This window comes from Camponotus floridanus, unplaced genomic scaffold (genome assembly GCF_003227725.1).
Source record: "Camponotus floridanus strain SB8 unplaced genomic scaffold, Cflo_v7.5 scaffold29, whole genome shotgun sequence".
In the NCBI taxonomy this organism is placed as follows: domain Eukaryota; kingdom Metazoa; phylum Arthropoda; class Insecta; order Hymenoptera; family Formicidae; genus Camponotus; species Camponotus floridanus.
In genome coordinates this window covers 899,914-913,870 of record NW_020229425.1, presented here as the reverse complement: position 1 = coordinate 913,870, position 13,957 = coordinate 899,914, and the positions used below count along the sequence as shown (strand labels likewise).

Below are 13,957 nucleotides of genomic sequence, written 5' to 3'. Positions count from 1 at the left end.
TATATTAGTTAAATAAGGAATTGATTATTGTTCGATTAAATTATTATTCAACTTACAAGATCAAAATGATAACAGTCTCGATAACGATTTTGGTCTCTCACAATTTGCGCGCGAAATTCAAATCATCGTCACTTTCACAAACTTTTTCTTTTGTATTATTCATCGAATCAATAATAAATGTAAAAGAGTTAAACAAATAATATGAAAGAATTTAAAGAAACGTAGCGAATGATAATTTTAGTTAAAGTTTTTTGAAAAATTATCAAATATTGAATTTTATAAATATTTCTTTCATTGTTTTATAGACATGTCATTATGCATGTATAATATATAACAGAATAAGGGAGAAATAAAGAGAAAAAGAAAAATAAGAAAAAAAAAATAAAAAGGGATGATAAAATTGAATTTAATTAATGTATACACGCACATACATTCTACACACACACACACACACACACACACACACACACACACACACACACACACAATATACATTATATATACATATATATAATTATAGGATAAGCCTATAATTGATGTGCTTTAAACCATAAAAAACTAATCAATCACAGACGAATGTGTGCAAAATAATGAACTGTAATTGATCAATTTCTTATGGCTTAATTACTATACTATATTAGACTTTATTGATTTTTAAATAGGCCTTTAAAATGTATCATAAATTACTCCTAATTTTTAATTGGGAGTAATTATTGCTGTAGTTCTCCAATGTATCTCTTTTTTCTGACAATCAAACTGAATTAGCAATGGCAATTCACACTTATATAATATTAAAGAATTATAAACTCTTGCATTCAGAACGTATCAACGTAATGTCAAAAATCGATGCGCTAATCAATTTTTCGCTTTTACAGATTAACTGTAAATTGATTGGCTATCATATGTATGCTTTGGGGAATACCCTTCACATATGTATAGTATAGTATAGTACTGAACGGAACATGCGGCAAAATTTCTTTGATCTTTTATGTTATTGAGAGATTTAGAAAGAGAGAAGTAGATGTGGGGGCACGGATCTCTCATTCTAGTCTCTTTTGATTGGTTGAATTTTGTCGAAGGAGAAAAGGAACAGTACCGTATTCTTATAAGTTGAGACCTTAAATTTATTACTATATATGAAAAAACAGCATATAAAAATATTTTATAGAGAGATATTATATACAAATAATTAGTAATATGATTTCTGCTGATTTATTATGCAAAACGAATGGGTTAAACACAGATAAGATATATAAAATCTAAAAATATCTTCGCTCATGAACCGTTCCCCTTATAGGCCGCAGCACACACTTTTGCATAAGCACATAACCATAAGCATAAGGAAATTGATTGGTCCCCAAGTATATGCATAAGAAAATGAACCAATCAATTTTCTTATGCTTATGATTATGCACTTATGCAAAAGTGTGTGCTGCGGCCTTATCTCTTTCTACGTCTGTCAACACGATTTCGATTCCATGTTTCGTCCAATACTATATGTAGATGATCGCATATAGTGATGATATCATACAGTTCCGTTCGTATTGCGATCGACGAAGGAAGGAGAAATAAGTTTGTCGTCACACACAAGTTACGTACGAAACGCGATTCAAGTCGAGGAGCGTAAAATATTTTTTTTTGAAGAGCGCACATTTAAGAAAAAGGTACATACATTATTTATGTAGCTTTATATATTGTAAAAGATCAACATAATCATAAAAATTGTTATGTTTAAAATGCAAGCTATAATTGCATACGTCATTCGAAGGCGAATATGGCGGATGAAATTTGCAATAATTGTTTTTTATTGCGCATACTAAAAGTTTATCAATTTCTTTTCAAAATCTGTCTTTATTTTCTTTTATGTACACACACACACACACATATATTTATATATATATATTATTTTTCATTACTTATTATTTTTCATATATAAATAAGGAAAATTTCCCAGCTGCTTTGTAACAAGTATATATATATATATATATATATATATATATATATATATATATACTACTTTTATCATGTTTTGTAGACAAGCAATATTTTTAATTTATTTACGTACAATTTTTAATAATAGTATTGATAAGATTATTAAAATATATTAATGCTAAGAATAACTAATATCAATAATTTTTGAATGTCTATTAACAGTTAAAGTTTTATTGAAAATAATTACTAGTATAAAACTGAAAAAACATGTATGTACAATGATACTTTTCAAAATTAGAATTATATATACATTATAAGAGATTACATTATACAAAATTACATTATATAATCTACTCTATTTAATATTTAGCTAAGACATTGATTATTTTCAAGGTTTTATTCTTTTTCTATCAAAAAACGATAAATATAAGATAAGTAAGTAATAAAATGTTATCCGAAAAGAGATAATATTTACATTTATTATTTATATTTCAATATATATTCCTTCTAATTCCACACAGAACTTGGCGCGTTTCCCCAGTTTATATAAGACGTTCTAAAAATTCAAAACTGAGACGCTGTTTAATTTTCTTGTATCATTGTTTTGAATCTGCTTCACAAAATTTGTTTCGTGAAATCGGCTTTCTTTTGACTTTAGTTTAAGTTTGGGGGAAAGAAAATAGCCAGGACCAGATTGGAACAGATTTTTAGATGCTAAAAAATGATTGCAAAGATATGCATCGGAGTGCTATCCAGAAACCAATCACGATTCCTTTTCATTTCAAATCGCACACGACTGATTTTTGCAAGCAAGCAAATCGCACACGACTGATTTTTGCAAGCAAGCTTTTCCACAGTCTTATAAAATTCATTTAATTGTTGTGCGTTGTGGAATAAATTCTTTGTTAATTATACCTTATCCCCTTTGCAAAAAAAACCAAGCATTGTTTTAATTCTTGACTTTTAGAATCGGAGTATCTTTGCTCGTGGTGAATTTTTTCCAATACATTCTACATTTTTTTATTGTTTTATTTGTTTAGTAATTTTATTTAATTTTACACAGAATTTGATCGCATTATTTGATAAACATTTCCATAAGAAGATAAAACAAACTCGTTCACAAAACAGATTCAAATAGGAATTGTACTGAACCAATAATGATAAAATTTAATAGAAACGTAGTTAGAGATTAATACAAGAGATTTCAAAAGGCGAAGGATAGATATGACTATTTGGTTTTCATGTTTTATAAAATTAATCCTAAAACTTTACCCAAACCGTATAAAATTATTATAATATACTACAAGAGATTATTTATATTTATTTGCATTTATTAGTATTGGAAGGTAAAATTAAGGAATATAATTTTAAATATTGATCTTTTCGCTTTTTTAGTAAGCTTCAGCATTCATTATGGAAGCACACGCACGTGCCCCAGATCCTTTAGTAAAAACTAACGACATGGCCAGTAATTGGCACAGTTGGAGAGAAGATTTTATCGTATTTATGAAAATAACTGGATATATCAATAAACCAAACGAAATTCGTGCAAACCTCTTGAAAAATCGGATTGGAAAAATTGGTATTGATGCAATACAAACTATGACTTTTGACAAACCAGAGGATAAAGATGACATGGATATATTGATTGAGAAATTAGAAGAATTCTTTAATCCACCAAAAAATGAGGTGGTTGAGCGATTTCAATTCTTTACAAGAGACAAAAAACAAAATGAAACCATTGAGCAATATATAAGCATCTTGAAAGTATGTTAAATTGCAATACACTTTCTTGTTGTAAATATTTTATGTTTTCTGGTATTGAAATATCTATTGTTTTCAGGAAAAAGCCAAAACTTGTAATTTTAATGAACTGACGGATAGTATTATACGAGATAAAATTATTCTTATTACTCAAGATAAAATACTTCGTAAACAATTTTTTGAAACAAAAAATTTAGATTTGCAGAAACTGATAGCGATTTATAATGACTATAATATCAATATAGAGAAAATGAAACAATTCACTAAAGAAAATATCAATACGGAGAAAATAAAACAACCCACTAAAGAAAATATCAATATGGAGAAAATAAAACAACCCACTAAAGAAAATATCAATATGGAGAAGATAAAACAAGTTACTAAAGAAAGTACAGAATTTACAAGCTTCACACCGAAATCGCCGAATAATGATACAAAGAAAAAATGTTGGAAATGTAATTGTGAACATCCACAAGAAAAGTGTCCCGCTTTAGGATCAAAGTGTACAAAATGTGGTGATATGAACCATTTTACTCAATGTTGCAAACGTCCCAAACCTGATCCTAAGCTAAATGAGAATAAGGTAATTATAATGAGTTAATTATAATTAGTTAAAAGATTCTGTAATGCAATTAGGGTGTTCAAATAATAAAATATTTGTTTAAAAATATTAAAAATACCTACTATGTAACATATATTATTAAAATTTTAATCTTATGTGAATAATGTGAGACTTTCTATTATATATTTTTTAATGTTGTAGATAAATAATTTATTAAATCCAACGGATCAAGCAAATGTGAATCCAGCACAAGCTAATGTTTCAAAGGTAAATAAAGTAAAAAAAATGTTGGAAAAATATAAAAAAAAGATTAATAGTAAATGGAAGTACCACTAGTTTTTCTTCCTATATGTATACATATGCAATATATATCTATAATAATTCTACATTTATATCATAATATGGTATGGTATGCAATTTGAATTTGATTTTTTATATTCTGTTTGTACAATTAGTTATATTAGTTATTAGTATATTAGTTATATTACAAAAATTATATTACTCTTCTGAAATGTAATTTCTATTTTTATATAATAATAATATATTCCTGATAACACATATATACTCCTGATACACATATATACACATTGATATATGTATTTTTTATATATTAGATTGTACAGTAAAGGCAGCAAAAATTTTGGAAAGAGAAACAGATTATTTCACTGAAATATTGAAAATCTTTTTTAATGTAAATAACAAATAACTTGTGTAAATGATATAACAGACATAATAACATATTTTTAGGGAAATTAAATTTTACAGATAAAGATTTAGGGAGAAATAATTGAATATTATATACATAATTTTGTTGTAGAAGAAAAAAAACAGGAAGACGAAGAACAATCTGGCAAATTCTGATACTCAAAATATGGATCTCATGAATAACATGGTATTTACTTAAATATTTTATAAATTTTTATGAATTAGATTGTTATAAAATACATTTCTATAGTTTTTATTAAAAACGTAATTATAATAAAGGGTGTTTTCATTAAGAAAAAATATTTTTTAGACTAGTTTTCCGGATATTCCGACAATATCTGGTGATGCTGCAAATTTAATTTTTGACAATAATAAAATTGATTTTGTAATGCTCGGTAAATGTAAACCGGGTCCAAGTTTATCTTCCGATAATAAAAAAAATAATTGACCATTTAATTATACACGTATGTATTTCGTAATTATTTATATTTATGTGACAAAAGTATAAAAGTATTTTTTATATAATAATATAAAACATCTAACTAGCATGCATGCACTAATTAATGTTTTATAATTAAATGTTAATCTATAAACATTATAAAATATGCATATCGAATATTCGTATTTTTTTCTTTTACAGAGGCCAACAGATGTAATTATTTCAAAAGCAGATATGTGAAGAGACATAATTGCAATAAAGAATGAAGTTGAATTTAAATTAGATCAAAAGAAAACAGATGTAACTGCAATAATAAAAGAAATCGAATTGGAACTTACATGAGATCAAAAAAAAATTAGATCGTATAATTAGATTGTATAATAATATCTTAATTTTCATTTTTCTTTAATCTTTTATGAATATATTTTGTAGAGTTATATAGCAATGATAATAACTGACAGTTATTTTCTAATTAGAACGCAGATTTGTTTATTTTTCAAGAACTATTCTAAATCTTGTTGCTGATTTGTTTGAATGAATTCGGGAACGAGTAAGATAAAATTTCAATTTATATTTATATTCGATCATTTCGTCATAGAAAATATTAAAAAGATATTGGACGAGGAGGAGAAATGATAATTTGCAATTTTGCAATGGAAGCAAAAGAAAAAAGTTTATAATCAAGAGACATTGTTGTTTTATTTAAAAAAATATATATATTGATGATAATATTAAGTAATTTATAACATGAAGATTTCACATGTTTACTATATTATTATTATATATACACACACATATATAGTAAAAGTGTACAAAAGAAAAGTGTATGTGTGTGTGTGCGGATTATTTATTAATTATAATTAATTATATAATAATTATTAGTAATTCACAACAGTTTATATTAATAATAATTAATATTAATTATAGTAATAATTAATAATAATTATTTTATTGTTAATAAATAATCCATTAACAATCATTCTTGACGAAATAATTGGGACTAAGAATCGATTTTTTATCGATTTGATATATAATAATTGAAAAAAAATTCGAACACCCTGTTACAGGTAATCTAATTTTATACTTTAAAGGACTATGAATTCTTTCATACAAAACGCATTAACTCGCTATATGCTGGCTTAATTTAATAATAAATTTCAATTAAAAAAAATAGATGAAAAGCTAAATGACTGTTTTCAATCGTAATCGCTGACCATTGCTTTCTGACTGGTTCAGACGGAATTGCAATCGCAGCCGCCAGCTGCTAGTGCGATACAGGTATTAGCCCGGGTCCACAATAGGTAATTTAAGCCTTAAGCCTTAAGAAATTGACCAATCACAGTCAAGTATGAAGAGAATATCTGACTGTGATTGGTCAATTTCTTAAGGCTTAGGACTTAAATTACCTATTGTAGACCCGGGCTTAGGTGTGTCAAAAAGCCAGGCGCTAACCAATCAACTTTTCGCTCTTACGGACTAGCTGTACATCGATTGGCTATTCCTTTTTGGCAAATGACGCATCCTATATGTGCGAGAGTCCTTCATCGGAACGCACAGCTTATCGAGAAATGCATATATTATATATATTATATATATATGATGCTGGGGAATATCCGTTGTACGCATACGTAAGGTGAATTTCCAGTAGATCACCGTGATTATCTCCCACCGCTACTATCATACATACAGTTACGTTCGAACTGCGATCAACGAAGGAGCCGAAGGCCGGAGAAAAGTTCGTCGTCACACAAGTGCAAACAAAGCACGTAGCACGATTCAAGCCGAGGAGCGTAAAATATTTTTATTTTGAAGAGCACCCGTTAATAACAAGGTTTAATAACAAGGTAAATGCATTATCTACGTAACTTTATATACTGTAGAAGATCATAATCATCAAGAAATTATATTAAAAATGCAAACTATAATTGCATTGTTAGCGAACACGTCATTCGAAAGCGAATATGGCCGATGATATTCGCAACAATTATTTTGTATTGTATAATGAAAAGTTTATCAATTTCTTTTATAAGTCTTTTTTTTCTTTTTATGTATATATATATATATATGACTTATTATTTTGCATATATAAATAAAAAAAATTACTCAGCTATTTTTGTAATAAGTATATACATATATACTACTTTTATGTTTGTGTAGACAAACTGCAATATTTTTAATTTATTTACATATATACAATTTTTAATAATAATATTGATAAGATTATTAAAATATATTAATGCCAAGAATAGCTAATAACAATAATTGTTGAATGTCTATTAACAGTTGATTTTATTGAAAATAATTATTAATAAAAAACTAAAAAAAACATGTATATATACAATGATCCTTTTCAAAATTAGAGTTATATATACATTAAGACTACTTTATATAAAATGTACAATCTACTCTACTAATATTTAACTAATAAGACATTCATTGTTTTCAAGGTCTTATTCCTTTTTTATCAAAAAATGATAATGTTATCTGAGAAGAGATAATATTTACAGTCATACATGTTTATAACTTTTATTATTTGTAATAAATAAATTCATACTTTCAAATTTACTATATTTCTCTTATTAATTTCGTTGTGTATTCTTTATTCTTTTGTCTCAAAAAGAAGTACATAAAAAATAACACTGTTTATTAATCTTTTACCTACAGATATGCATTCCTATTCGTTATTTATCGACAACAGCCATAGTTAAAAGGTTAATTACTAAAACTCAATTTTATGAATTTTCAGAGTATAATTTATATATTATATATATATATATATATATATATATATATATATATATATAAAATAATATACTACAAAAGATCATTTTTATTTATTTACATTGTTTATTAATATAAATTGAAAAAAAATAATAATATTGATAAACTTAAGAAATACAATTTTAAATATTCATCCTTTCTCCTTTCTCTTTTTAGTAAGCTTGGCATTCACCATGGAAGCACACGCACGTGCTCCGGAACCTTTAGTAAAAACTAATGACATGACGAGTAATTGGCACAGTTGGAAGGAAGATTTCATCATATTTATGAAAGTAACTGGATATATCAATAAATCAAATGAAATTCGTGCAAATCTCTTGAAAAATCGGATTGGAAAAATTGGTATTGATGCAATACAAACTATGACTTTTGACAAACCAGAAGATAAAGATGACATGGATATATTGATTGAGAAATTGGAAGAATTCTTTAATCCACCAAAAAATGAGGTGGTCGAGCGATTTCAATTCTTTACAAGAGACAAAAAACACAATGAAACCATTGAGCAATATATAAATATCTTAAAAGTATGTTGAATTGTAATACATTTTTTTATTATGAATATTTTATGTTTTTTGGTATTGAAATATCTATTGTTTTCAGGAAAAAGCCAAATCTTGCAATTTTAATGACATGACGGATAGTATTATACGAGATAAAATCATCCTTATTACTCAAGACAAAATACTTCGTAAAAAATTTTTTGAAACAAAAAATTTAGATTTAGAGAAACTGGTAACAATTTATAATGATTATAATATCAATATGGAGAAGATGAAACAACTAACTAAAGAAAATATCAATATGGAGAAGAAACAAATTACTAAAAGTACAGAAAACCTAAGCTTCACACCGAAGCCGCTGATGAATGATACAAGGAAAAAATGTTGGAGATGTAATTGTCAACATCCACTTGGAAAGTGTCCCGCTTGGGGATCAAAATGTACAAAATGTGGTGATGTGAATCACTTTACCCAATGTTGCAAAGGTCCCAGACCTAATCCTAATAAGCTAAATGATAATAAGGTAATTTATTATGATGATTAGCTAAAAGATTCTGTAATGCAACTAGAGTGCTCAAATAATAAAATAATATATTTGTTTAAAGATACTATCATATACTAAAAATATTTATCATATAACATGTATTATTAAAATTTTAATCTTATATGAATAATATGAGACTTTATTTTTTTTTAATTTTCTTTATTCTTTACTGTTATAGATAAACAATTTATTAAATCCACTGGACCAAGCAAATGTGAATCTAGCACAAGCTAATATTCCGAAGGTAAATAAAGTGAAAAAAAATATTGGAAAAATATAAAGAAAAGATTAATAACAATAGATTAATATATAAGGCAAGACCATTTGTATTTTCTTTTATATAAATATACATACAATATATCTATAATATATCTATAATAATTGTTTATTCATAGTATAAATCTAACACATGGTAAAATATGGTATGGTGTACAATTTAAATTTGAGTTTTTTATGTTCTGTTGTATAATTAGTTATACATATAATAAAAATTATATTACTCTTATGAAATGTAATTTCTATTTTTGTATAATAATAAATTCCTGATGAGACACATGTGCGTAAATACACATTCATTTGTGTATCTTTTTATATATTAAATTATACTGTAAAGGCAAAAATTGTAAAAAGAGAAACAGATTATTTCACTAAGGTATTGAAAATGTTTGTCTAAATAATAAAATAATAGACAAAAATAAAATACTTTTTGAGAAATAAAATAATATAAAAAAGATTTAGAGAAATAATATTATATATATAATTTTGTTGTAGAATAACAAGAAAAAGAACAATCTGGCAAATTCTGAAACTAAAAATATGGATCCGATGAATAAAGTGGTATTTACTCAATTCATTAATTAGATTTTCATAAAATACATTTCTAGTTTTTATTGAAAACACAATTGTAATAAAGGATATTTTTTAGACTAGTTTTCCGGATATTCCAACAGTACCTCGTGATGCTGCAAATTCAACTTTTAACAATGATAAATTTGATTTCGTAATGCTAGATGAATGTAAACCGGGTCCAAGTTTACCTTCTAATAATATCACAAATCGACCAGCATATCTTAATCATACACGTATGTATTTCATAATCTGTTATATATATTCATATGATAAAAATATAAAAGAGTATTTTTTTTAGTAACATAAGTATGCAACAAATAAATTAAGTTAATTAATAATTAACAAATAAATTAATAATTATATACCTTTATTTATTACAGAATATAATAATGCATATGTGAGAAGAGCCAAACCAACGGTAATTTTTGATGTACCTAACATATATAAATATCTAACACGTTCATAAAACAACTAACCAGTATGCATGCATTAAATAATGTTTTATAATTAAATGTTAATCTACAAGCATTACATAAAATATTCATATCGAATATTTGTATTTTTTTCTTTTACAGGGAACAGCACATCTATTTGATATTATTCCAACAACAGATGTTGTACAAAGAGAATTAACTAAAATAAAGGAAGGGATGAAATCGGAATATAAACAATTGGATCAAAAGAAAATAGATGTAGTAGTAAAAGAAATCGAATCGGATTTTACAAGGGATTTACAGGGATTTACAGGAAATCGAAAGAAATTAGATAAAGATCCTTGTGTATTGTCTTAATTTTAATTTTACTTTAATCTTTTATGAATTTATTGCAAAGTTATAGCAATAATAAGAATTTCTCTTGATTATAAGATTATTATGCAGAATCGACAGTTATTTTCTAATCAGAATACGGACAGAATACTTGTTTATATTTCCAGAACTGTTCTATATCTTATCGCCGGTTTGTTTGAATGAATCATAGATTTATAGAAATAGACTGCGTATTCCTGTACAAAAAACTGTTTTAAACATTAGAAAGAGAGAGCGATAGTGGTCAGATCTCTTTCTCTCTCGCACAGTTGAAGGAAAAGCGACAAAATACGCTTTTCTCTTCATTTTCCTCCAGCCGTGATATCCCCTCTCCTTCAATGATTGAGAGAAAAAGAGATCCAACCGCTATCGCTCTCTCTTTCTAATGTTTAAGACATCTTTGTACAAGAATGCGCAGATACGCAGTCTATTTCTATAAGGTTATGGAATGAATACAAGAGCGAGTAAGATAAAATTTCAGTTTATATATTCGATCATTTCGTCATAGATAATACTAAAAAAAAAAATAATTGGGCAGGAAGATGATAATTTGCAATTTTGTAATGGAAGCAAAAGGAAAAAAACTTATAATCAAGAGACATTGTTGTTTTATTTAAAAAATATATATTAATGATAATATATATTTTGCAATTTATAATCTGAAGAATTCACATGTTTTATAGGTATCTGTGTACAAACACACACACATGTGCATGTAGTAAACATGTAAATTTTTCATATTGTAAATTACAAAATATGTATTTTATAAATAAATATTTTATATATATATATATACACACACACATATAAAATATATATTTTGTATGATATACATTTGATAATAAATAGATAGAATTATTAAATTTTAATTTTCCTGCTATTCTGTTATACTGGTCATATGTTTATAAAACATCTATTTATAACTTCTATATTGTGTATTTCTGCTGTATATTTTATGCTATATATACATTATAAATAGACAATGCATCAGGAATATTATTAATCATTTTTCAACATGTCTTGTTAAGTAAAATAGCTGTAGAATTCATCCCATTATCAGCTGACTTTTAAATAATTCTATAAATTGTATTATATTCCATTGTTGTGGAATATAATTTAATAATAAGCTTTTTCTACAAATGGAAAGTGTGTGTGTGTGGATTATTTATTAATTATAATAAAATTATTATAATTAATAATTATTAATAATCCACTACATTATATTTTGTATTATAATAATTATTTTATTGTAATTAATAAATAATCCATCAGCAATCATTCTTGAAGAAATATTGAGATTAACAAACGATTTTTCCAATTAATTTAATACATAATAATCGAAAGAAAAATTTAAAAAGTATTAAAAGAGTAAATAGAAATAAAATAGGGCAAATGAACATAAGATAGTTCCTCAGAAATAAAATTTTATAAATAAAAAGATTTAAAAGCTACTGAATATTATAAAAATAATTTTGTTGTAGAGTAACAACAAAAAGAACTATAAGGCAAATTCTGCGACTAAAGACATGAATCCAATGAACGAAACGGTATTTATTCAAAGCTTATGCACTTAATTTCCATAAAGTATATATTTTTGTAATTTTGATTGATAGTAAAAAGCAAATATGATGAAAATATATGTTCTTGTTAAGAAAATATTTTTTCTAGATTAGTTTTCCAGATATTCCGACAGTATCTTGTGATACTACAAATTCAACTTTCAGCAATAATAGAAAATTTAATTTTTTCCGAATAATAAAAGAACGTAAACCAGATTTATATTTCGATGAAGTCGTAATTCAATCGACATATTTTGGTAACAATACACGTATGTATTTGATAATCTGTTACCTATATTCATATAACAAAAATTTTTTAAATATTTTTCGAATAAGTGTGCAGCAAATAATTAAATACACCTTTATTTATTACAGAACGTAATAATGCATATGTGAGAAGAGGCCCGAGAGAGAACCAGAGAAAGAAACCAATAGTAATTTCGATATACTTAACAAATATAAATACCTAACACACACAACCAACATATGCTTGCATTAATTAATATTTTATAATTAAATGGTAATTTATAAGCATCACATAAAATATTCATGTACTCTTTTTTACAGGAAATGACACCGTATAATCCACCGAAGCATATTATGGATGCTGTACTTGCAAAACATAAAGAAATCACGCTATTAAGTTCATTGATGAAAAAAATGGAATAAATCAAGATCCTTGTGTATTGTCTTAATTTAAATTTTAATTCAATATTTTATAGATACATTTTGTAAAATTGTAATAATAGTAAGAATTTGTGTTGCAATATTTCCTTGATATTTCATAAGCTCGTTACAGAACTAACAATTATCTTCTAATCAGAACACGGATTTGTTTATATTTCAAGAATTTCTCTATAAATCTCGCGGTTTGTTTGAACGAAAGTGGAATGAAAAGTGGAATGAGGGGAAATAATTTAGGATCTTGTAGTGGAAGCAAAAAAAGCTTATAATCAGAAGACTACTTTAGGACACTATTTTACTGTTTTATTAAAAAAAATATATTCATATAAAATTAAGGAAAATTTAATAAGATTTTTGAAATTCATAATAGGAAAAATTCATATTTACTGTATATAAAATTTTTCTGCTTTTTATATTGCATATTTTATGCTATACATTATGAATTATAAAATGTATCAGGAAAATTGTGGCTCTTTGAGAATCTCTTTTATGCTCATATATTCATTCTTGCTGAATGGCTGAATGGATAAAGTTTATCTGCTGGATTTTAAATAATTCGATAAATCACTGTGTTGTGAAATATAATTTAACAATAAGTTTTTTGTACAAAAAGAATATGTGTATGTGAATTTATTAATTATACTTATCATAATAATTATTATAATTAATAAATAATAAATCTCCAACAATTATTCTTGAAGAAATAATTCATTTCCTATCGATTTGATACTTGAAAAAATTGATAATTGAAAAAAAAATTGAAACATTCTATCAAGTAATCTAACTTTCATACTAATATTTATTTTATTAAAACCAATTAAATTAACAT

At 25.5% G+C, this 13,957-nt stretch overlaps 1 protein-coding gene across 4 annotated transcripts; it reads left to right on the top strand.

The window, feature by feature from the left end:
• The first annotated feature begins 1,434 nt into the window (after positions 1–1,434).
• Positions 1,435–13,213, top strand: LOC105251028. Of its 4 annotated transcripts, none has more exons than XM_025409853.1 (12): positions 1,435–1,664; positions 3,328–3,699; positions 3,776–4,279; positions 4,460–4,525; positions 5,076–5,150; positions 10,156–10,312; positions 10,460–10,497; positions 10,655–10,858; positions 12,367–12,432; positions 12,554–12,713; positions 12,820–12,878; positions 13,012–13,213. In XM_025409853.1, the coding sequence occupies exons 2-12, from the start codon at positions 3,346–3,348 to the stop codon at positions 13,111–13,113; spliced, it is 1,785 nt and encodes a 594-aa protein (XP_025265638.1). In that variant the 5' UTR covers positions 1,435–1,664; positions 3,328–3,345; the 3' UTR covers positions 13,114–13,213. The 4 variants fall into 4 exon arrangements, 2 of the variants coding, with proteins under 2 accessions (XP_025265638.1, XP_019883000.2); XR_003122954.1 differs by having other exon boundaries at positions 1,436–1,664; positions 12,567–12,713; positions 13,012–13,120; XM_020027441.2 differs by lacking the exons at positions 1,435–1,664; positions 3,328–3,699; positions 3,776–4,279; positions 4,460–4,525; positions 5,076–5,150 and adding exons at positions 6,944–7,246; positions 8,340–8,710; positions 8,787–9,209; positions 9,409–9,474; positions 10,002–10,067.
• Positions 13,214–13,957: the final 744 nt, after the last annotated feature.